The sequence below is a fragment of the Mesoplodon bidens genome (genome assembly GCF_964165515.1).
Source record: "Mesoplodon bidens genome assembly, chromosome: 17".
Classification (NCBI taxonomy): Eukaryota; Metazoa; Chordata; class Mammalia; order Artiodactyla; family Ziphiidae; genus Mesoplodon; species Mesoplodon bidens.
This window is the reverse complement of record NC_138174.1, coordinates 67,587,818-67,614,319: the sequence shown is the minus strand read 5'-3', so window position 1 is coordinate 67,614,319 and position 26,502 is coordinate 67,587,818. Positions and strand designations below refer to the sequence as shown.

Below are 26,502 nucleotides of genomic sequence, written 5' to 3'. Positions count from 1 at the left end.
AGGAGAACTACGTTCTATGCCGTACAGGTCCGTGATGGTTTGGGTAGCTGCAGCCTGACTGACTGCGCGGGTCCTTTCTGCAGGAAGATGACAGTAACGCTAAGGCATAGAAAAGGGAGAAGGCAAGGAGGTGGGCCCCGGAGGGTGTCCTGGGCGAAGGTTACAAGTGATCTGCAGGTTTCAGCACAGCATAGGTACACTCAGTCTCCCTTCGCTCTTGTTAGCATGTAACCCAGACCAGCTCTAAAATTATTCTGACTAACTAGCTTCCTAACTATTCTAGTACCACCACTCAGTCAACATTCTGGAGGGCAGATTTAAAGATCTGGTCACTGGAAGAAATCTTCCTCACCTCCAATCAATATAAATAAACACATTCTGGTTTAGACATCAGTCTTCGTGAGTTTAGTTACTGGACATCAGCCCCCGATTCTGTTACCAGGTTCTCTGTGTATTAATCATGTTTTTTTTTAAATTTTCTGTATATCTCGGGGGCCTTACAGGCCTGAGAGCGCCTGCCCCCCCAGGGCCGGCTAACTCCTAAAGACAGTGACGTTCTCATATGCAACCAGCCACCCCCTTTATCTAACTCACACACCAAGCCACGGTTTCCTGCCCCAAATCACCCTAAGGCCAGGGACCAGACAACCGGAGACCACCCCTGGAGCCCAAAGCCCACTGACATTATTCAAACCAGCCAATCCTAAACGGTTTACCCTGGCCTACCTGGCCTTTCCTGCAGAAACCCCAGTAAAGGCTCCCACCCACCCATGCTTTCTCCTCATTCCTTTTTTGTTTCCTGACCAGCCTGGCGCTTTCCCAGTGGCCCTGTGTGGCATGGGGGGCCCCCTTCTCTTAGGAGATGTAAGTAATAAATTCTTTCAGTAGCATTAACCTCTCTGTGCTGGCACTAAGTCACCTTTATAAATTAAAATCCTACAGGTACATTTCAGAACCCCCTGCCAAGTGAAGACCAGGCCAGCAGACCCACTGAGGGCCAGGATGCAGACTGCACGGAGTGGAGGTGGGGGGAAGTTATCAATGAGCGGTGAGGCCGCCACTCTCACCTCCTCACAAGCTGGCCTTCAAACCACAAGACCTGCCAGTTGGAAGATACAGGCTTTGTCAAAAGCTCAGACATGCTGTGTGCACACGTGGATCCCACAGCATGTATTTATATAGGTTTATTTTCAACAAATTGATAAACTGATACAACAATATCTAATTGATCTTTTACTCTAAGTAGCTGTGGCATTAACAAAGATGATCCAACAAGAAAACTCTACTGATGGGCGAGCGTGAACTATAAAAACTTTGTTCTTTTTGAAAAGAAATGTAGGTACAATCAAGAATATAAAAAACCAATGTCAAAGCCCTTTGGATCATAACTGCAGACACTGATTAAGAGAAAACTTCATTTATAAAATTGATATATTGGTCAAAATTTTGTGAAGACACAAATGCACACAAAAGAGAGTCATCAATATTAGGAAAAAATAGTAAAACAATATATATGACACACATGTACATGGGGCCCAGCTCTTCCTCTAGTATAATCAAGACGCCTGCAGTTCTTTCGATTTACAAAGTAAGGCTTCATGAGATAACACAGAATGAACAGGGTGGAATGGCTGTGGACTGCTCATCCAGGGGCATGTTAAGGGTAAGTTTGCAGAGCGCTAGGGAGCTTTGTGAAGGGCTGAGGAGATGGTCACAGACGTTTACAGGTCCTTCCATAATTACTGTCTGGACGCAGACCCTTTGGCACTACTGACATTTTCAGTCAGATAATTCTTTTGCAGGGGGCTGTCTTACTTACCGTAGGATGTTTCAGAAGCCTCCTTGGTTGGTGATGCTCGCAATAAACTTAACGACATTTGCCTGTTAGATTCCAGTAGCAGCCCAGCACTTGTAACAACCAAAATGTCTCCAGACACTGCCAAAGGTCCCCCAGGGGGCAGAATCAGCCGGGTTGAGAACCACTGGTTTAGACTTGCAATTCTGCAAAATATCGCCAGGCATCTATATTTCAAAACCCACCTGCGTTATTCCTAAAATCCTTCAAGGGGACTCAGAGTTTGGTTGAATAAAGTAGCAGAGGGTAGAGAATCAGAGGTTAAATACTTAAACTAGAACAATTGATCTTTCACGACACATGTTAACATGTATTCCACACCCCAATCACCTTAAGTGTCAGCTGAGGTCGTCTTACATTCTCACTGAAAGGCTTTGTATCAAATGTATATCAAATTACCATTTTAATTTATTTTTAATATCTACAATAACTACTTGGATAGAGATCGCCTTTTCTAAGAGAAAGCGCCCGCCCTCGGCCCCAGTGTGAAAGTAATTCACAAGGGGAAGCTGAAGGACACAGATCTTCAACACTAGCTGTTAAGTGGCTGGGCTCTAAGTTCAAACACAGAGGAAAAGGAGGGTGAGTCCCCCGACCTCCGCACAAGCTGCTCTCCACCAGGTGGTCAGGAATCATACGGAAGTGCGGAGGGCCACTGAAGGACCTAAATCCCAGCCACGCACGTGCTGGTGTGAGGAAGCCAAGGTCTGTCGCCAGGTCCAGGTACGACACTATGGCTGCTCACCGTACGAGCCATTCTGACAAATCACAGCAGAGGCATCGCTTCATCCGTGAGGTGGGAGGCATGCTGATGATCTCAACGGTTGTGGGAAGCGAACGAGGTGACCAGCCGAAAGCAGCAGGCTTACTGCAGGTGCTCAGGGCACGCTGTCTCCCGGCCACCCCTGTTTTAAAAGGCCACTCTGCCGAGCAGCTGAGACAGGAAAGGGGTGGTCTGAGCTCTAGGACACAGTGGACTCCAAGGGTGACTGTTAGAACTTACACATGAATTATCTCCCCACCCTTAAATTAGGCAGGGCTTCCATTTCACACAAGGTCACTGGGCAGTTTCACATGTCCCCTGATCCCTGGTAATTACCTACGTGATTAACACTGATACCTTAGTCATTACCTCAGCTGTCCCCCACAATCTTGAGAATTTACACCAAACAAAACATATGCCAGCCTGGGAAAGCTACCTCTCAGAATACATACCTGAGCCACTAATGACTACTGGACTTTGCCATGCCTTGCCAGGCATCCTGCCATAAACTTTCCACACACAGGGCAAGTGCCACAGAATACTACAGAGCTAGGCAACTAAATGCTAGCTGAAAAAGCACAGAAAAGTACTTCTTCACCGATGCCACTGTGAGGGGATGCATGTAACGTACTCTACTTGATGCATCTCACTAGGACGATGACAGGCAAAGTGGAGCCCATGGAAGAGCAGTGGCTTCTACCATCAGGTGGTAACTGTACACTCTCGCTGTGGACTCAGGATGGGAGGGTCTCAAGTGAACAGTAACAGTACGGCTATTCCAACGGTTAAAAGGATCCGAATAAACATAATGCAATTACACAAACTAGAACTTGGCCTGCCTTTCAGGAATGGCTGTCCAGGACAGATCTGGTTTACGATCCAATATGAGGAAGACTAAGAACAAGTAACCCACACAGCCAGTAGTCAAGCATGTTCCTAAGTCAAATCAAGCATCAGGCTAGCTAAAGTTCACTGTTATTTTCTTTGCATAAGGCATTTGAGTAGGTCGGGATGTATAAGCATGTATATATAAGACCTTGTAAGCTTCAGGCCACTGAGAAGTATCACATTTGTTCTAGAGAACTCAGCTCTAGAACATTATATTTATTAGTGAAATGAGAAAAGAAAACTCTGAAATCCCAACTACTACATAGAGTCTAGGCCAGTGGTTCTCACCTAGGGATGATTTTGCCCCCTCCCTATTCCCAGGGCCATTTGGCAATGTCTGGAGACAATTTTGGTTGTTCTAAATGGGGAGGTGTTCTGGCCTCTAGTGGGTAGAAGCCAGGGAGGCTGCTAAACATCTCACAGTGCACAGAGCAGTCGCCCACAACAAAAAATTATCCATTTCAAAATGTCATTATTGACAAGACTGAAAAACCCTGATCTAGGCCAAAAATAAAAATTGTCACTGTCCTGTGGGTCTAACTAAGACTTGGAATAATTCAGACTAAATCTAAAAGACTGCAGCTGATAAGTAAACTTAAAAGATACAGTTGATGATACTATGGATTTAATTATACTTTAGGTCCTATCATGTCCCTACCTGATTAAAAAATATGTATTATGAACACATAATCAATTGTTTCAAATAATCAACTGCTTGTCCTACCCCCTTACTATAACAAGAAACAACCAGAACATTGTTCCTATGCTCGACTCATAAGACCAGTAATACAATGTAGTTTTTGGTATCAATTTTCTAAACTAGATACTAATTCTACATTAAGTGTGAAAATATACTCCAAATCCTAGTCCTGGGCTACTTTAAACTGATTTTTACAAGTGCAGATCCTTAGGCCCTACTCAAAGCTAGAGAATCAGCTTCACTGGAACCTGGGGATTTGCATTTTCAGCAAGTTTTCCAGGTGATTCTTACACATGCTCAAGTTTGAGAACCACTGTCTCTGACTTGGCTTCCATGAGAAAGAGCTGCCATTTCCACATCATTCCCACCATAAAGTAAATAACAACAATCAATTAATTTTATGTATGAAAGATCAGCAATACGTAGGCCATTGTGGTGTACCACAATGGCCTTAAATGGTTTTCCTAAACTAAAATCCTTTCGAAGTGAGGCTGGTTTATGAAGTCCCATAAGCACCATCATAACAGGTCCTATATCAAAAGTACATTGCCTTTCAAACGCAAGACACCAAAGCCAAGGCTGTTCTTGGTGAACTTCATTACGCTTCAAGGAAGCAGATGTTCTTAAGCATCTTGCTGCCACAGGTGCAGGTTTAAATACGTGCTTCATATTTAGCATTCAATGACAAATGGTATGCTAACTGTGTGAGGCGGTCAGAAATCATAGGATGAACAAAAATCAGACTTTCCAAATAAAACAGAAGTATTTTCCTTCTGAATATTTTGATAGATTGCCTACCAAGTGTGATCTCAGTTGAGATTACAATTTCAGATGACAGCATGTCTCCAAAGCAAGCAAGAAAAAGGAGGGAAAAAAGCGAGGTAAAATGACTGCAAAGGGAGAGTGTATTCCATATTTTCAGGGGCTATAAAAATAGTTGAGCCACTATATGCTAAGTTCCTACTATTTTCAAACATTTTACCAATATTTTCTTATTCAACCATTACCAATTCCATGAAAGTAGATATTTTGCTGATGAGAAAATTGAGGACCAGAAAGGTTAAGTAACTTGTTCAAACTCACAAAGCTGGTAAGTGGGAGATACGAGATTCAAACACAAGAAATCAAGCTTTATTTAGTATACCTTCCCCAAACCCCTCACCTCAAAATTCACTAACATCCTGGTAGTTTACAGAAATTTCTTGTGAACATATAACTGAGTAACTGCAAATATTTTAAATTGACAACATTTCAAAGAGTGTTGTGTGTAATTTTTACAACTAACTCTAAGGTGCTATATGGCCGATCTTGGAAACGGAATGCAATCAAACAAGCATTCTAAAATCCTAAAGCGTCGCACAAATATAAGGCATTCTGTTATTCATTGAAATCAATTTTAGTTTGAGGATCTTTGGCAGACAGCAGCAGGATTTTGAGATACTATGAAATAATTAGAGACACCCTAGGATACTGTGAAATCATGCTTGAGGTGGCACTAAATTGGCTTCAATAGCCACACATAATAGAAATGATTTGGACAATAGATAATGTCATTTTAAAATGATTATATTACAGATGCTAGATGCCTCCCCCGGGTGTGGACATTGCCCAGGGGTCCATTCTGGGCCGGTCCCTTCACCATCCCCTCAGGCGACCTCACCTACTGCAGGCTTCAGATATCACCTCTTCATGCCCACAAAGCACCCACTGACATGCTCACCCTTCATCATTTTCCCTGTCTTTCCTTTACATCATCGAGGTCCCTCTGGCATTTCAAACTTAAGATGGTCAAAAACCCAATTCATTATCTATTCCACCTTTCCTCTTGTGTAATCCTTCCTTCTCTTCCTCCTCTTTTGCTCCCACAGTTAACTGCATCGTTTATCACATCTAGAAACCTCAGCATCATCTTCAGTTCTGCCTAATACATAAAACTAGACTCTGGATCCTTAAGAGGAGACTCTCAAATGGATCTCTTCTTTTTTTTTTTTTTTTTTTTTGGCGGTACGTGGGCCTCTCACTGTTGTGGCCTCTCCCGTCGTGGAGCACAGGCTCCAGACGCACAGGCTCAGTGGCCATGGCTCACGGGCCCAGCCGCTCCACGGCATGTGGGATCCTCCCAGACCGGGGCACGAACCCGTGCCCCCTGCATCGGCAGGTAGACTCCCAACCACTGTGCCACCAGGGAAGCCCATGGACCTCTTCTTTATTTGCTCACTCTCTCAAAATCTCTTTAAAATCAAGACAAAACAAAATACACCTCAGGTGATACTGAGATTCTCTTCTTTCAAAGTCTAAAGAGTAGAGTCCAATCTCCTTAGCATGGTCCTGCAACACCCAGCTCCTGCCATTCTAGTTTCATCTCCCACACAGACCTTTGCCACCTGCCTGCCTCCCTCACTAGCCAACCTGCTCTTCCTTAAACCCGCAGGCAACCTCATGCTTCTCAACTTTCATTTATTCCCTGTGCTTTCTCCACCATCATCACAGAGCAGTTTCTGAACATGCTGTCTCAGGGACTTTGCAGATGCTGTTCCCTTTTATCTGAAATGCCCTTCCCTGCCTGCAAATTCTGTTCATCCTTAGAGTCTAAGCATGAGCTGGACATATTCACTGGGGAGCTTTTCGCAATTCCCCATTTCCTTTTTCCAAGCCCCAGAATACCTCTCCTTCATACAAACGCCTATCATCACTCTCATCACACTCATATTTCTATATCCTCAGCTGACAGTGGGTCACTGCTGGCAGAGGTGTCTTTTTCCTGTGGATTGCCAGAACTCAATGTCATCACATAATAGATGCTCAATCGATGTGAGATGACCGACTACCATGACTACCAATAAATGCCAGGCTTTATGTATGCTCATTAAAAAATGTAATGACTAACAGGATATGAAATGTAGATTCTTATTCAAAGAGCTATGCCCTATGGTCTATACTTTATCTACTGATACAAATAGCTTTTCTATCAGAAGGGAGAAAGTAAAGCTAAGAGATCTATAATTTTCTCTGTCAGCACATTAGCCTCTGTATAACCCATCTCAGCATTTACCGTGTACTCATGATACTGGTTTGTCTGTGTTTCCCTGCAGCCAGTGTGCTATTGAAGAACAGAGGCCAAGTCATATTCATCTGTCACACTTCCTAGCATGTAGCGGAGCAGGCAGTCCACAATTTCTTTTAAATTTGTATTCAAAATGCATCACACAATGGGATATTAACAACTGCACTTTCAAATTATATTCAGCCTATTTCAAAAGGCTAGAAAGTAAACTTACTAGTCTAAAAGTTAATGCTTAAGTTGGTCACAGGATACACAGAACATATGTTACCACGAAAACAATATTCAAGATTAAGATTGCATATAGAGCCCATCTCATAAAATCTTATTTTACCCATATTTTTAGCTGAAATTTTGAATATTGGAGGGAAATGCTGGATGGGATGCTACAGATTTGTTTTCTTCTTAGCATTATAAAATGCATTAAAAAAACAACTAGAGAGACTTCATCAACCCTCCACAAAACGTCTAGCCTGTGGCCACCACCTGCTTTCTATGGCTGGAGGGGAAGAGGGTCAGGAATAAGGACAGCTTGACCCAGTGGGGATGGAGCCCTGTGTATACAGGGTGGACGTGGCTGTCTGATGAAGGCCCTGGGGTTCTATGCTAGACACTTCCCAGTCCCCTCTCTTTTCCCCATCCAAGGAAATTGGGACCAGTGCAGCTTGGGTTAAGTGGGGCAAGTTCCAGGGTTAATTCAGTCAGATGTCCTGCGGAGGGGTAAGCACACAGGGAAATAGGCCTCCGGGTAGCTGCAAAGGCTAGGACACGGGACCACCATGCAAGAAATCCCAATAAGCCATCGTGCCCCTCCTGAAACCCCAGGGATACAGAGAAAGGGATGGAACAGAGAAGGGAGAAAAAGGCAAATGAAGACTAGAGATGAGTCAGACATGTAAAGAGAGGGATTTATAAGGTACAGAAGACCAAAGAAGTTCTCTGGATGTTTATTTTTCGAAGACAATAATAAGCAAAAACGCATGACATAATTTACTTCTCTAAAGAGTACTGGTAAAGAAAAACAATAATAAACCTAGTTCATTTTCCAATTATTTGGATTTTAAACAAGTGGGAGTTTACTCTATTAAGATTCCATATCCATAAGTGAGTTTGCGGAAAAAGTAAAACTTTTTGATGGTGTTCCTATATCTATATATATGAATGATGCAGATTTGGGGTCCTATGATATCAGATGACAAGATTCAGCCCAAGCTTCAGCTCTTGCTAATTAAACAAATCAATTAAGAGACTACAGTTGCAACTGTGTAGCTGCTGTTCTACAGTGGCAATAACAACCCCAGGGGGAGGTCTTTCACTACATTAAAATGCTGTCCTCCACAACTCCATCTGATATTATTAGAAACAGTTATTTGTGTCTTGCTGTCATATTAGTAGCAAAGGCAAATTATGGAAATATGCAGACCAGAATGGTCCCAGTATGAGATCAGGTTGGGTTTTCAGCCTCCAAGGGAACAATTGCTGAAATTCCGAAGCTCCCCAAAGTTCTTTAATGGAACTGATAAATCTATCAGCACAGCATCCACTTAGAAACTAGGTAAGGGTCACGTATTTACATACTTCCCTGCTAAGCTGATACAATTCAACCAGATGAATTATTATATTAAGTTTACCCTCCTGAGTTAAACTGATGGAGTTCAAAATTGTTTTCGATGGTTGTCATTAATCGCTGTTACTTCGTGAATGCTTACTTTGAAATCTTATTGTGCTAGTGTAACAAGGGTCGTATTAATACCATTCTTCATGGTAAATCTTTGTAAAACATGTTTATTCTACAGGTATTGTTACTCAAGCTTTCAAGGCTAATAAGAAATAAAGCATATTTATTATCAATAAAAACTTAATTTAAAATGTACAATCTGAGATTTAAACTAGCCTTAAGAACTTCAGCATGGTTTGGTTTCATTAAGATCTCTGGCTAAGCTTCAAAGACGTATAATTTGATAGCTCCTCAAGAGTCCTTGGGTAAATGCCAAAAGCACAGCTATGAAGAAGCTGCTCAGTGTAGGCTAAGCTTATTCTCTCTTTCGGGCAATACGTATTGTTTTCACAAGAAAAAAAATTCCGTCTTACTAAGATATACGTTTGTCTTAATATTACGGCGTTTTAAAGATAATGGAACTTTAAAAAAATTAAATATAAACTGATTGCAATACAAGATTTGGAATAAAACAGTAACTTCTGCATTCTTCAAGTCATAACAATATATTCTTCCTTATTGTGAAGCACAGTTCAAGTAAGGAAGTCGGGTTACATAAAATACTGGACCTTTTCCACTTCTCTGTGAGCTTATACTATCTGACATACACAAGCTGACAGCTTCACCAAAAACCATGCAAACAAAACAAACCCAGACAATTTACTATCTGAAATAGGCACAGACATCCTGGAAAAGTTCTGGGGTATGTAGCTCTACCAACTAAGTGTATACTGTGAACTAAATGTTTGTGTCCCCCCCAAATTCATATGTTGAACTACAATCCCCAATATGATGGTATCTGGAGGTGCCACCTTTGGGAGGTAATGAGGCTTGGATGAGGCCATGAGTGAGGCCATGAGTGAGGCAAATGACGAGGCCCTGGCGCCTGTGCCCGACACGTTTGAAGAAGAGCAACAAGGTCGGCTGAGTTGATGTATATTTTAGAAGGATCACTTTAACTGCTATATTAATGATAAAGCAGGGAGCAGGGGTGGAGGTGGGAAGACTGGCTGCTGCAAGAATCTGGACAGGAGATGAGGAAGACTGTGGTCAGGATGGAGGGCAGTGGGAGTGGTGGACGAAAGAGGGGAATCAAGGAAAAGACAAGGTTTTAGCTTAAGCTGCCATTTTCTGAGACAGGAAAAACTGCCTGGAGAAACTTTATGTTGGTTTGGTTTCTTTGCAGGTTGTGGCTATCAAGAAGTCAGTTTTCAGTATCTGAGCCCTGAGAAATCTATTGGAATCCAAGGAGAGATATCAAGCAGCAGAGACAGCCTAAGTGCCCTTTCTAGCATGAGCACAGAGGTACAGAAAAACCTTCACGTAATATAATTCCAGGTAGCTGTGAAAAAGAATGACATGGATCTTTATGTAATGACTTAGAAAGATATCCACAATTTATTCTTGCATGAAAAGATGTATAAATCTATTTCTGGAAGCATATGTCTATTGTTAAAAACTTAAATACCTCTAGGGAATAAAATGAATACTTCCGTGATGGTTAATTTTATGTGTCAACTTGGCTAGGCAACAGTATTCAAATATTTGGCCAAACATTATTCTAGATGTTTCTACGAAGGTATTTTTTTAGATGAGATTAACACTTAAATCAGTAGACTTTGAGTAAAGCAGATGACCCTCTAATAATATCGGTGGGCTCATTCACTCAGTTGAAGAAAAAGGACTGAGCTCCCAAGCAAGAGGGAATCCTTCAAGCACACTGACTTTGGACTTGAACTGCAACTCTCCCCTGGTCTACCCTGCAGGTTTTGGACTTGCATCCACAATCTCGTGAACCAACTGCTTAAAATCAATCACTCACTCAATCAATCTCTCTCTCTGTAATACATAAAAATATAACACACACACACATCATGTTGGTTCTGTTTCTTTGGAGAACCCTAATACAATTTTTTATGACATGCATTTAAATAATATTTAAATTTTCTAATTAAAAAAATAAGCATGTGTAGTACTTATTAATCAGAAAAACAAGGATAACCACAAGTCTTAGGAGCAATACTAAAAGTTTACATCACGTCAGGCAGGTGCCTATACATATACTTGAATATGTAAACTTTACTACACCTCTATACATATACAAAGCACACAGTAAATGCACATTAGTACTAATATCCTTCCTATCTCAATAGCTGCAAAATCACTCTTCTTTTGATCTAAGCCACAGGTCTGTCCTCTGATATTCTCAACACACGGACCTAACAGAAATACCCAGTGTGAATTTACAACCTGAACAAGGTACCCAAAGGACATGAACAGACATTTTACAGATTATAAATGATACCTAGCAAGTGAATACATGGAGAAATATTCAAATATAGCAATAAGCAGAGAAAGGCTAATTAAAACAATAAGGTACCTTTTTCAACAAATTATTTTGAAAATTATAACTAATACTACTAATATGATCATTATAAACCTATAAGTAAAAATAATAACTATAAATTAAATTTATTTTCACCAGGTAGAGTTAAATAGGGATCTTAGTTCCCTGAAGAGGGATGGCACCCCGGCCCTCGGCAGTGAGAGCACAGAGTCTTAACCACTGGACTGCCAGGGAATTCCCAAGGTCACTATTTTCAAAAGCATCTTTTTAAAATATGTTCTTATTTTTATTAAAAATGGGGAGAAAGTCCCCAGTGAAAAAAGTACTTAAAAGACTCAACAAACTACAGATAATTTAAAAAACCATTTTGTCTCTCATAAGAAATAGCTAAAATTACTCTATCATGGAATCTTTTCCCACGCATTAAAGAACCCATTTCTTATACAAAGACATCTCATTTAACGGCAAAACAAACCCATGATGAAGCCAAGTTCAAACACATGGGCTATAACTACTAGTCAATCACGTTTTCTCTCTGTAAATTAAGAGAATATACAAAATAATAATTCTTTCAGACTTACCACAGTACCAAGAAACTGAATGCTCATGTTGCCACCTGCTTCTCGAGAAAGACACTGGGGGAAAAAAAAGAGAGGTATAAAATGAATTTTCATCCATACAAAAACATGTACATGAATGTTCAGAGCAGCATTATTCCTAATAGCTGAATAACCCAAATGTCCATCAACTGATAAATGGATAAACAAAATATGGTATATTCATACAATGGAATATTATTTGGCCATAAAAAGGAACGAGGTACTGATACATGCTACAACAGAAGTCAGTCACAAAGGAGCACATATTATATGATTCCATTTAACATGAAATGTCCAGAAGAGGCAAATCCATAGGGACAGGAAGTAGACTGCTGTAGTTTGGCTCTTCTTTGCAGGAAAACTCTCAGCCACCTGGAAGATTTCCAGGTTGTCAATAACTCCTCAGGCCCCAGCTAGCACAGGCTACAGGTATTTTTAGTCTGCTGCCTAAGAATATACCATATAACACATCTTTTCACCAGTATAGATTACTTTATATCACTTTGTCAAAGAAAGGACTAGAAGAATTTTCTGATGACCCAAAGAGTTAGGGGGAATAAAAATTGAAAGTTGGAGCTTCATGGGCCTGTTGGCAATTAAGGAATGGAAGTAATGAAGGTGTACATAAACTCTGGTGTGTCCTACTAAAAAAATAAACATGTTCCTAACTCTAGAGCAGGAGGCCGGGTGGGAGAGACTGCCAATGCCAAGTTCAGAACGGTTAGAAAAGGTAGTGGATTCCATGGATGCATTTTTTTTTTTTTTTTAAACGTTTGGCTGTGTTGGGTCTTCATTGCTACACATGGCTTTCTCTAGTTGCAGCGAGCGGGGGCTACTCTTCGTTGTGGTGCGCAGGCTTCCCATTGTGGTGGCTTCTCTTGTTGTGGAGCTTGGGCTCTAGGTGCGTGGGCTTAAGTAGTTGTGGCACGCAGGCTCAGCAGCTCTGGCTCACGGGCTCTAGAGCGCAGGCTCAGTAGTTGTGGCACATGGGCTTAGTTGCTCCGCGGCATGTGGGATCTTAGTTGCCCGACGAGGGATCGAACCCGAGTCCCCTGTATTGGAAGGCCGATTCTCAACCACTGGACCAGCAGGTAAGTTCCCATGGATGCATTTAAGTTGTCCAGGGAAGAGAAGATGCCCTAAGCCTTTTTCAGGTTGCTCAGGGAAAAGCTAGACCTGGTGCCTGGATAAAAGACATCAGTGGGGGAACTGCCTGGTGGTCCAGTGGTTAGGACTCGGGGAGGGGAGGGGAGGGAAGGGAAGGATTTGAATGGTGGTTGATTGGGGAAAGGACGGTTGGGAGGATATGGGGAATGATTTGCTAATTCGTATGAGGTTTCTTTTGGGGGGCATGAAAATGTTCTAAAATTGACTGTGGTGATGACTGCACAACTCTGTGAAGAGACTAAAAAACACTGAATTGTACACTTTGGGTGAATTGTATGATATGTGAATTATATCTCAATAAAGTTGTTATAAAAATGAGTTAGCATTTGTTTAAAATAACAATAAGGGGCTTCCCTGATGGCGCAGTGGTTGAGAGTCCACCTGCCGATGCAGGGGACATGGGTTCGTGCCCCAGTCCGGGAAGATCCCATATGCCACGGAGCGGCTGGGCCCGTGAGCCATGGCCGCTGAGCCTGCGCGTCCGGAGCCTGTGCTCCACAACGGGAGAGGCCCGCCTACCACAAAAAAACAAACAAACAAAAAACAGTAAGAACAATGCAATTCTTCTATGTCCAGAGAGTAGTAAAAAAAAGAAATAACCTCGGGCTTCCCTGGTGGCGCAGTGGTTGAGAGTCCGCCTGCCAATGCAGGGGACACGGGTTCGTGCCCCGGTCTGGGAAGATCCCACATGCCGCGGAGCGGCTGGGCCCGTGAGCCATGGCTGCTGAGCCTGTGCATCCGGAGCCTGTGCTCCGCAACGGGAGAGGCCACAACGGTGAGAGGCCCGCGTACCGCAAAAAAAAAAAAAAAAAAAAAAAAAAAAGAAAGAAAGAACCTCTGTGTTATGCATTTATTTGTAAATAAATTATGTTAAAAGTGAATACAATATTATTTATGCATATCTTCCTTGTTTGAATTTTACTTTACTAAAAATGGATGATTAGGGCTTCCCTGGTGGCGCAGTGGTTGGGAGTCCGCCTACCGATGCAGGGGACACAGGTTCGTGCCCCGGTCCGGGAAGATCCCACATGCCGCGGAGCGGCTGGGCACGTGAGCCATGGCTGCTGAGCCTGCGTGTCCGGAGCCTGTGCTCCGCAACGGGAGAGGCCACAGCAGTGAGAGGGCCGCGTACCGCAAAAAAAAAAAAAAAAAAAAAAAAAAAAAAAAAGGATGATTAAATAGTACACTGGAAGTAAATTATACTTTTTCAGATAATTCTCACTTATAAAATTGTTCTCGTTATTCCTAACCTGTTCTTCAAAATTCTTCCTCTCCTGTGCTAATCAGAGAGGGCTCAGTGGCTTCAAAGACTACACAGATAAATCAAGCAGTTCTAACGAAGCAGCTATGATTTTTTTTTGTAAGTTCTCTGATGTAGCCCTGGAGAAAGTATTAGTAGTCTCCACTCTACTGCATGCCATGAACTAATTCTAGACGTATTCTAACTGTATTCCTTTTAAAGAAGTGGAGGTTTACCAACTCTGATCTTTATGATCACTAAAGTCACAGAACCCAGACTAAACCTCTAGAATTCAGGCTGAACCCCTGGTTCCTTGACTGAGGGAAGTCAAATCAATAAGAAGAAAAGCAGTTTAATGCACAATGATACCAAAATGTTTACCCCTACCTGCAAATACTGCCAAGTGACTTGAGTAACCTGACTGGCATACTCAAGGTGGTGTGGTATAGAGTAGAAAATTCAGAGTCAGTATTTTTATCCAATAATTTCACTTCTAAGAATTTATCTTAAGGAAAAAAGTCATGAGTGGGCAGAAAAATAAAGCTATGAAAATGTCATCACAGTGTAGTTTACAGAATCTAAAAATTTCAAGCAATCTAAATGATGAAGAAAAGTGGGACTTCCCTGGTGGTCCAGCTGTTAAGTGGGTTAATCCTCACTCCCAATGCAGGGGGCACGGGTTCGATCCCTGGTCAGAGAACTAGATCCTGCATGCCACAACAAAAAAAGATCCTGCACATGGCAACGAAGATTGCACATGCTGCAACTAAGGCCCGGCACAGCCAATAAGTAAACAAATATTTTTTAAAAAGTAAATAAATGATGAAGAAAAGAAATCAGTTAAATAAATTATGGTATACCCATATAGCCATTTAAAAATTTTAGCGACATGAAAAATGTGTATTGTATACTTCTAAATGCAAAAAGAACAATATGTTCAGAATAAATCTTGTTTAAAAATTCTATACATTATAGATAAAACTCTAGAATAAATAATGCACATTAAACAGTTAACTGTTATTTCTGGAAGATACTGGTTGACTTTTCATTTTAGCCTATCTGTTATTCCTATTATGGACATGTATAACTTAATAAGGCAAAAAGAGATATAACACAGGATGGAATAAAATCTCTTCCCCTCAGTGGGGAAGAGATTAACAACTGAGGCTTGAATCCTAGGTTCTGATGCTGGCACTTGTACTTTAAGTCATCCAGCTAGCCAACCATCTGTCCAACAGCTATGTATTGAGCACTGCTAGCTGAACTAAGACCCACCTTTCAGGAGACCAAAGGAAAGAACAGAATTCTAAAATAAGTTATAATTCAATATGATAAATCCATAGTACAAAATGTACAGTGTTACAGGATAAGAGGCCAGACCAGCTAAATGTCCAGAAAGATTAAGGAAGATGTGAGGTAAACAGAAGAGATGGGTATTAAAAAATGAGCGGGAATTCTCCAAATGGGAAGTAAAAGAGAAACTTTAGGTCTGATGGGACAGTTTGTGCAAATTTCAGATTAAGAAAATGCATAGTGAGTTTAAGGAATGGTAAGTAGTTCAGCATGGCCAGAGATAGGTTTGGCTGATGGAGGGAAGTAGCAAGAAAGGAAACTGAGAAGTAATTACAGAGCCAGGTCACATCTTGCCCAGAGGGAGTGCCAACTTTACAAAGTTCTTATAGTTAAGAATGGGGAGTGACGTGTTTATGTTTTAGAAGGACTGACGGCCTGAGTTAAGGTTGAAGCTATACAGAAATGTGGGAGGGACTGGACTGGGAGGACAAGGAAATGCTACTGCAATCACTCAGGGAGGAGGGCTCAAGGACTAAGCAAACACAACAGTAGAACTAAACCTGATTCAGTAACAGAACTTTAGAATTTGGAGGGCAAACAGATCTGAAGATCTACATTTTGTTTATGAGGAAACTAAAGGTGCAGGAATGTGAAATGCAATTTGCCTACCTCGCAGGGGGAGAGCAAAAATCCCAACCCAAGTACTTTGACTGTACAGGATAGAGCATCTCTACACTGTCTTAGACTAGGTCATCAATTAGATGGTGAGTTCCTTAAGGGCAAGGACCATTCCTTGTACTTCCTCCTTAATCCCACAAACATGTAAGTCAGTGCTGCAGAAATGGAAATGTAAGGTCAGTCTTCACCAAGAATTCTTAAGTTTTCCATATTATGAAAGATAAGAGTGACTTTCTTATTTCTCACTCTTTGCCTAGCAGAAGTTTTAGCTGGGGGAGAATTAGTAGTGTAGCTGTCAAGAAATCAGGGAAAGGAACAGTGCAGAACAATTTAGATTGTGGGTAGGCAGCCCAACAACCTGGTGAATTCTACGCTGCTGAGGTTTTCAGAGTAGTGAGGAGGAAACCTCCGCTGAAGCATCCCCGTGACCACCAGACCAGGACCTCATCCCAGCAGTGGTTAAACGTTCCCTCCTCAGAAGCCTGTCGCAGGAGAGCCACAGGGTCCAGGCCGTATTTCCCAGTAAAGACTCAGCAGAGTCAATCACCTTTATACGACAGCAGTGGACCCAATCACAGCAATTCTTCAGAATGAGAAAACTTCTCATTGCAAAGTGAGGCTAGGGCTTCCCTGGTGGCGCAGTGGTTGAGAGTCCGCCTGTCGATGCAGGGGACACGGGTTCGTGCCCTGGTCTGGGAAGATCCCACATGCCACGGAGCGGCTGGGCCCGTGAGCCATGGCCGCTGAGCCTGTGCGTCCGGAGCCTGTGCTCTGCAACGGGACAGGCCACAACAGTGAGAGGCCCGCGTACCAAAAAAAAAAAAAAAAAGAAAGAAAAGTGAGGCTACTGGATTCTGGTAAGATGACAGTGGTGGCATAGTGTCTGAACCCTCCCCAGAGACAATGAAAAGGCCTCACAGCAACAAGCACCCCCAGCACCCCAACTGTTATCTACAAATACCATTTCCGCCTCAAAGAAATCAAGGCTTCTTGGAAAAATGGCTGAACCCAGGTCTGGGGCAGAAATGAGGCTTCTCTATCTTGTCATATCAGAAAGCAAGGGAGCTATCAAAGACAGTGGTCAGGTCAAAAAGACTCAGGAACCAACCTAAAGAAACTCCCTCTGGCCAAAGATGGGATAATTTAACAATCAATAAGGATGTTAACTGCAATGGAATAAAACATATCAAGTATGTTTAAACCTGGTGAGTTCAAAATGGAGACCAAACGCAAAAACAACACCCCAACTGAGTCACTTTTGAAGAACGACAGGGAAGCCACTCTTTGAGAACTGGTAAATAAAAGGAGAGGATCAAACATTAATTTTATCTTTCCTAGGCAAAGACTCCTGGGTAACCTAAGAAGTAGCTGAGGTGGAGTTTCTCTTTAAAGAATTGTTCCAGGTAATAAATGACGAGAAAGAATGGCAAAATTAGAATATGATCATTTTGTAAACCTTAATGAATGTATTGACCTAAACTTGAAAATCAACAGGAGGACCCAACAGTATGGCCTCTTCTGGAGGCACTCCATACCACTCATGGTTCAGTCCTGCCGAAGATAATGGCACCTGAATCTGATTACATCTTTAAGCTCCAAGTATCAGACTACAGGAAACAGAGGAGAAAGCACATGTTGAACGACACTACTGGGATGCCATCAGCTACGTCCTGGCAACACACAACTCCACAGGGCAAATGACTCAGTTTCTTCAATAAACAAAACAAAGAATAAAAAAAGTTTCCACAGACATTTCTCTCAAGCCAGCCATTTCTGCTCCTTCGAAGCAAGATACCTTGAAAAGCTGTCTATCTTCACGGTCTCCACTTCTTCACTTTTCATTCACGTTTAAACCTACACCCATCTGGCTTTTGTCCCTGCTAATTATCTGTAGTCATTCTTGTCAAGGTCATCTACAATTTCCATCTTGCCGTATCTACTGGTCAGCTCTGTCATCTTATTCACCTACACTATAGACGGGTGACAATGCCCTTTCCCAAACACCTCTTTCACAGGCTTCATGGACATCTCATGCGCCGTGTTCTTCTCCCGCCTCCTTGGCAGCTCTTTCTTAGCCTCGTTTGCCAGCTTTGCCTCTGCATTCAATTTCTAACTGCTGGAGCGCCCCAGGACCCAGGCCTCAGGGTCCTTTACCACGTTACCACTTTAACCATTTAACCTCTTCTCTTTCCATCTATGTTCTTCCTCTGTGTGCTCTCATCCAGATCCATGCTTCTTCCTCCCTCCCCTGATACTTACTTTTAAAAAGTGTACTTCATGGAAGTCTAATTTATATACCAAAACCCCAGCATTCTATTTAAAGTATAGAATTCTATGACTTTTGATGGCTGTACAAAACCACCACCACAATCAAGATACAGAACATTTCCATCACCTCCAAAAGATGCTTCCTACTCTTTTGCAGGCCAACCCCGGTCCCTGCCTAGAGGCAACCACCGTCCTGCTAATAAATGTGTTCCTCTTTTCCCCAAATGGATATTTAGTTCTTCCAGCACCATTTGTTTGAGAGAATTTTCTACTGAATTCCTTGGTGCTTTTGCCAAAAACCAACTGACCATTCTTATCTGGATCTTATTCTAGACTCTCTGCTGTTCGGCTGATCCGCATGTCTACCTGACAATACCACACAGTCTTGATACTGCTGTTTCATAGTCTTGAAATCAGGTGGTATAAATCCTCCAACTTTGTGTTTCTTTTTAAAAATTGCTTTGGCTCTTACGATTTTCAATTAATGGAACTTTTATTGTGTTAAAAAATAACAAACTTTACCACTTTAACCATTTTAAGTATATCGTTCAGTACTGTTACGTGTACTTACATTGCTGTGAAATAGATCTCCAGAACTTTCTTCATCTTGCAGATCTGAAACTCCACACCCACTGAACAAAAACACCCCTCCTTCCCCTCCCCCAAGGCCCTAGTCACTACCATTCTACTTTCTATTTCTATTAATTCGACGACTTTAGTAGGTGCTTTAGATACCTCATACAAGTGGATTCATATAGTATTTGTCTTTCGGGGACTGGCTTATTTCACTTAGCATAATGTCCTCAAGGTTCATCCATGTTGTAGCATGTGACAGGATTTCTTGCCTTTTTACGGCTGAATAATATTTCACTGCATGTATGTACCACAGTTTGTTTACTCATCCATCCATCAATGGACATTTTGGTTGCTTGGCTCCTGTGAATAGTGCTGCAATGAACATGGGTGCACAAATATCTCTTCAAGACCCTACTTTTAATTCTTTTGGACATATATTGCAATATCTAGAAGTGGGAGTGCTGGATCATAAGGTAGTACTATTCTTGATTTTTTTTTTTTTTTTTTTTTGCTGCATTGGGTCTTTGTTGCTGCGCGCGGGCTTTTCTCTAGTTGCGGCGAGCGGGGGCTACTCTTCATTGTGGTGCGCCAGCTTCTCACTGCGGTGGCTTCTCTTGTTGCAGAGCACAGGCTCTAAGTGCGTGGGCTTCAGTAGTTGCGGCTTGCGGGCTCTAGAGTGCAGGCTCAGTAGTTGTGGCTCACGGGCTTAGTTGCTCCGCGGCATGTGGGATCTTCCTGTACCAGGGCCCAAATCTGTGTTCCCTGCATTGGCAGGCAGATTGTTAACCACTGAACCACCATGGAAGCCCTATTCTTGATTTTTTGAGGACCCTCCATACTGTTCTCCATAGCAGGTGCACCATTTTGTAATTCTACCAAAAGGGCACACAGGTTCCAGTTTTTCCACATTCTCACCAACACTTGTTATTTTCTTTCTTTTTTTTTTTTTGATAGTACCCATCCTAACGGGTATGAGGTGATATCTCACTGTGGTTTTGACTTGCACTTCTCTTTTGATTAGTGATGTCAAGCATCTTTTCATATGCGTGCTGCCCATTTGTGTACCATCATTGGAGAAATGTCTATTCAAGGCCTTTGTCCACTTTTTAATCAGGTTATTTCATTTTTTGTTGTTAAGGTACAAGAGTTCTTTATATATTCTGGATATTAACCCCTTGTTAGATGTATGACTTCCAAATATTTCTCCCATTTCACAGGATGCCTCTTCACTCTGTTGTGTCCTTTGATACACAAAGTTTTTAAGTTTGATGTAGTCCAATTTGTCTATGTTTGCTTTTGTGCCTATGATTTTGGTGTTATATCCAAGAAATCGCTGTCAAGTCCAAAGTCATGAAGCTTTTTGCTTACATTTTCTTTTAGAAGTTTTATAGTTTTAGGTGTTACGTTTAGGTCTTTAATCCACTTTGAGTTAATTTCTGTATCTAGTTTAAGATAAGGGTCCAACTTTAACCTTTTCTATGTGGCAGACCCATGCTTAAAGAGAAAATCTACATGAATATGACTATCAAATTTATGTTTTCAACTCCCATTTGTCTTCTGAGTTCAAGACTCGTATAGTCAACTATTAACTGGACATCAACACTCGGATATCTAATGCACATATTAAACCTACCAAGTCCAAACAGAATTCTTGATCTGCCTCCCGAAACCTGCTTCTCCCCTAGCCTTCCCATCTCAGTAAATATCACCATCATTCACTCACCTTTAATTCTTTAACTTCCTTCATACCCAGTATCTAATCCACCTGCCATTCTTTTCTGCCTTCCCTCAAAAATATATGTCAAGTTGTTAGGGGAACCACTGACCAAAACTCCCTGCCCTGGCCAGGCAAGATAGTAACCACTTGCATGAGTTATCTTACAACAGAAGGTCCTGGTAAGAAATATGGAACTGACAAACTACCACCAACCAGAAGAATTCAGGAAAGGTCAAGAGGAGAGAGGAGACGCCAGTCCCTATGTCCTACCAACCTCCCAGAATCCTCCTCGCTGGAATCCATATTGGCTGAGTGACGCTCACGCCACCAGGAAGGACCCTGAGTCAGAGTGATTGGCCAGAGACAACCCGGAAACTAACCCCATGACCATAAAACCCGAGACCGCGAGCCACGTGCCAGAGCAGTTCTCCTGGGCTCCCTCACCCTCCTGCTCTCTGCCCAGGCGCCCCATCCCCATAAAGTCTCTTGCTTTGTCAGCACGTGTGTCTCCTCGGACAATTCATTTCCGGGTGTTAGACAAGAGCCCGCTCTCGGGCCCTGGAAGGGGTCCCCTTCCTGCAACGAAATTAGTTCACTTCAAGCCATCTCCATTGCTACCATCTTAGTCTAAGCCAAGGGTTGGTCATTTTTTTTCCCCGAAGGGCCAGATTTTGCTAGATTCTTCTCTTGATATTTGCCTTTAGCATAACATATTGTAGTTTAATCACTTCCAGTTGAAGGTTGAGTGGAAGATCCTCAATTGCACAGTTATACAGATTTTGAAATATGGAAATTTCTTTTGCTTTTGTAAAAATGCTGCTGGAACTGTAGTCCACTTCTTGCTTTAATCTTTTGACAGCCTAGGAAGTAAAAAAGCAGCTTGCCATCAGTTGCAACTCAAACATTATTTGTCAAAATGACTTTACCACAGTATGCATCTTGCATGTAAATGCTGTTTTGCCTTGCAATTTCCGGTTGACTTCATTAAGAAACATTATCAAGTCTGCAACACAAGCTAATTTTCAAAGCCATTCAATGTTTGACGTTCCGTAATAGTGGTTGAGGACAGTTCTTTTTTGTTCAGAAAAATTTCAATCTTGGTCCTGCGTCAAAAAAAAATCTCAACAAACTCCTAAGCTACTGAACTGCTGTGTGATAGGGGCAAATCAGGGCATTAAGCTTCTATGTAAAATAACAACTCCAAAAGCAGCCACGGACAGATGAAAATGAATAAATGCGGCTGTGTTCTGGTAAAACTCCATTTACGGACCTGAAATTTGAATCTCATATACTTTTCATGTGTCATGAAACATTCTTCTTCTTTTAATTTTTTCCAACCATTTAAAATGTAATGCTTGCAAACTTTAAAAAACCAGTCAACTTGTGAGCAGTACAAAGACTGGCAGTGGGCTGGGTCTGGCCGGCTCCTTGTCTAAACCATCATCAGCACCTCTCGTGTGGATGACTGCAATGATCACACAAGGGACTTCCCTGTCTCCACCACTGGTCCCCTATGGTCCATCCCTCCTCACAGCAGTAACTTTAAATCACATCATACCATTCTTCTACTCTAACCCTTCAAAAGCTTCGCAATAGGAATCGAATAAAAACCAAATTCTCTGGCCTATATGACCTGGTCCCGGCCTATCTTTGTCCACTCTCCTTGAGTGTCCACTCAAGGAGGCACTGGCCTTCCTCCTGGCTTCCACACAAACCAAACGTGTTCCTATCTCAGGGCCTTTGCACGTGCCATTCCTTCTACTTGAGACTTTCCTCCCCCAGATTTTTGCATGGCTTCCTCCTACTCCTCACAGGTTGCAACTCAATGTTAATTATTCAGAGAGGACTTCCTAACCCTACCTAAAGCTACTTCCTCCTAATTGCCTTCTATGAATTATCCTGTTACCTTTTTAACGTGGTCATCAAGTGTTTGGTATCTACATCCCCCTGCTGCAGTGTAAGTCTTGGTCATTGCTGTATCTCCAGAGTCTAGAACACTGCCTAGGTCATATCAGAATTGCCTTCTATGTAAGGGACGTTAAAAAAATATAACAGTTCCTTTTCCTTACCCTACGTGGGTTGGACTGATTCTCAGGCAAACAGAAGTAATTCTGCAGTATGTAAAATGGAAACAGGTTTAGAAACTTTTTTTTCACATTAAAGATACAATTAAAGTGTAACAATGAATACAGAAACCACAGATATAAGTACCAGTAAGTTACCCTTAACTTTGCATTCAATTTAAAGGTTAAAATTACGTACATAATGAGTATCAGATATTCCCCCACCACAGCTACCACAGTCTGTTTTTGTGCACTGAAAGAAAGAACCCAAACCTGACATATCTCAGCAATAAGGACTGATGTAACAGAAAATAGGGAAATAAGATTTCATTCAAAACTGGAATTTACTTCTACACAGGAAACAGGAATACACACTTTTCCCACAGTCTAGGATTAAGACAATTCAGTTTTAGAATCCACGAAGAACAAAGTACTCAATGCCTACAATGAATCTGAGGTATGCCAAAAACAAATACGAACTGGCCCCTTGGTAAGCTAAGAGAAAAAAGCAAAATAAAATAAAAATGAAAACTTTCATCTTCATGAAACATATTCTGTCCTAAAATATTTTACCCCCTTTTCTATTTTAAGTGGCACTTCACAGCTAAATTACAATGTCCTTCTTTTCTTATTCTGATAGTCTGCTCCAACATTTACAAAACATACTCCTTTTTTTCTTTCTTTAAGGAAAAAAGTACTTAGGAAGACTTTGTTAACAAAATAATGTCAACATTTGTTAGAATCAAATTCATACAAAATTAGCAAGATTGCTCACTCAAAAAAAGCAAAAACATTCACAAAATTTTAAAATGTTCCAAAAATATCTTCCTAAGATAATAAAATCAAAGGCAATTTCACCTTTAAAAGTAATCTCACTGAACAGTATGGGGAAGAAACGGTAATAGTTTTCTTTTTTCCCTCACTGATTTCCAACTTGATAATATGTTTTAAAGGCCATTACTACGGGATTTGTCTTATCAGACTGCAGTGCAGCTGCTTGTATTATTTTCCATGTTTTCCATAATCAGTGTTTATACTATTCAAAATCCTCTTCTTCTGGCAGCTACTAAAACATAATTTTCTAGTTAACAGAGAGTAGAAGAGAAAAAGTATATGTGTGTGGGGAGGGGATACAGAAAGACATTCTCCCATTAAATTTTTAAAAGCAACTCCAAATCATAAAACACATGCCACTAGAGACAAGAAAATGGCTAAGCTTCTAGACTACACCACAAACGCAGATAGACTTGCATCAAAATTAATATTTTAAAGTACAGTTGTAAATACATCCCAGCTGTTCAACAGTGATTAAATTTTTTGGAGCATAGTGAAAGGAGTTATTTCTGTTCTACTGGTGGGCTTGTTTCTAAGATGTGTGACTGTAATTGACGTTTTCAGGAATGTGAAAAGGAGTGGTTAATAATTACTCTTTCATTTCCTACTTCATTAGGAAAAAATACCATCCTCTACTTCTTCTAAGTTATATATTTATATATCCTATACATCCTAAATAGATGGTTTCCTATTACCTTTGATGAGTCTAGGGTAATCACATGAATATAGGACAAAACAGCTAGTTACTGCTAAGGGGGTGGGGGGGTGAGGAGAAACATCGAAAAAACAGGGGATACATTTATTTGGGGACTGGAAACTAAGATGATTACTTCCAAATCCACTTTTTTTTTTTTTTTTTGTACTGGCAAAGTATAAGCAAAAATGTAAGTCGCTTCATTTAATTTTCTAATTAAAATATTATTAACATTTATTTTAGCATCTATACACATACATTTATTAGGATTAAAACTAAAGTTTGTTCTCGGAAGTTGTGGGAGTTATTTTAATCTGAAAAACAGAAAAAAGAAAATAACATTTTAAACTTCTCTCCTGAAGTGGTGAAAAAATCCATTCATTTTTTTCAAAAACAGAAAATCAAGGTTAAATTTTTAAAATCTATTCAAATTCTGTGTGGACAAGAATTTGCAAATATATCACAGATACACATTCCACAAACATAACATCTCTTCTATTACATTCATGTGCTTGTGTAATATTCTATTTTACAAAGGCCCACTGAGCATTTTAAGTTATCATGTTATATAATCTATTTAACACTGCAATCAATTCACAAGTAATCCATTTAATCTGGTATTCTGTAGTAAATAACATGAGATTCATGTGACACTATTCCAAATTTGTCTGCTTTAACACAGAAAATTAGTTCCACTTAGTTGAATATCAATGACCTATTCAATGCAGAATGCGATAGTGCTGCAATCAGCTTTGTACTGTTATTTATAATAAATTTATCTTCTCTTGAAAATATTTAAGCAAGAATATAAGAAATAAAAAGAAAAAAGCCTTCAAAGGTACACCATGAATAGCTTCACATCACACAAATGCGGAAATTGTTAGACCTTCGCAGGATCTCAAGATATTTTCAAAAGTATTTAGCTACTCTTCAGGCCTGTGGACAACCTGCTGTGAGCAGGTGGAGAGAAGAAATCGTGCCACACAAAGAAACAGGCCAACAGCAGTTAGTCGGCTCTGCTTGCAAATGTTCAAACAACGTGACTATGCAAAATGAAAATCCAGCACGTAAAACACTAACGAGAAACAGTATATTAAATCCCAGCAGACAAATTACATTGTAAGAAACCGAAAACTATTTGAGTTGTTCAGAGTAAAATTAAAGAGTCTCTTCAAGGTTAGAAAAAATTTACTTCACAGGAATACAGTCATAGGAATAATAAAAAAGTTCTATTCATCCAAGCACGTTCCATAGTCGGAAGGTGCTTGGATGTGTGAAGAAGGCGGTGTTAAGAAAGCAGTGAGCTTAACACATATAGAACAGCAAAACCTTTTGTTTTGTTTCAACACTTTAGTTACATGCTCCAGATAGGAAATCATTCCACTTTTTAAAAATAGTTCTAATTTTTGTTAAGCTTCTAACTTAAAATTTTAAAAGGTTGTCACCTAGATGAGAAATTCACCTTCTGTTTTAAAATGAATTTAATTCATCTATTTCTAATTTTAAATGATAAAAACCAAAACTGTGGTTGACACATGGGGGGAGCCCTTTACAAAAATGTGTTTTTTCTTCTGTAAACACTGTCTGACTTACAAAAGGCTCTGTTTGTGAGCTATCTAACTAGCCACACATGGCCATTAAAGAACTTGAAATGTGACTAGTGCAACTGAGAAACTAAATTTATAACTTTATTTAATTTTAAATACAGAAGTAGTATGATATATTTTCCCTTTTAAACACAACTTCACTGTTTTAGTACATTCCACTTTAATCGTTCCATTACTTATGTTATTGTTGTCATATACGCGTCAGGAGTATGTTTCATTTCCGGTATCCCACTAATAATTTGTGTTTCATGTAGAAATGCTAACATTTTGGATATAGTGGGTTAAATAAACTGGATTAGAAAAATGAACTTCACTTGTGCTTACTTTCTTAACGTGGCTACTAAGAAATTTAAACTGCAAATATGGCTCATATTAGATTTCTACTGGACAATCTGTTTCATTCCACAACTTTTTAAATTGGTAACTTGGAAATCA

The 26,502-nt window shown here is 40.7% G+C and overlaps 1 protein-coding gene across 2 annotated transcripts in view; it reads right to left on the bottom strand.

Moving 5' to 3' along the window:
* Positions 1 to 26,502, bottom strand: part of PCCA (propionyl-CoA carboxylase subunit alpha) — a 359,511-nt gene that overhangs the window by 53,331 nt on the left and 279,678 nt on the right. For both annotated transcript variants that reach the window (XM_081214648.1, XM_081214649.1), the window contains one exon: positions 11,913 to 11,966. In XM_081214648.1, coding sequence (XP_081070774.1) covers positions 11,913 to 11,966 — 54 coding nt within the window. The remainder of the gene's footprint in view (positions 1 to 11,912; positions 11,967 to 26,502) is intronic.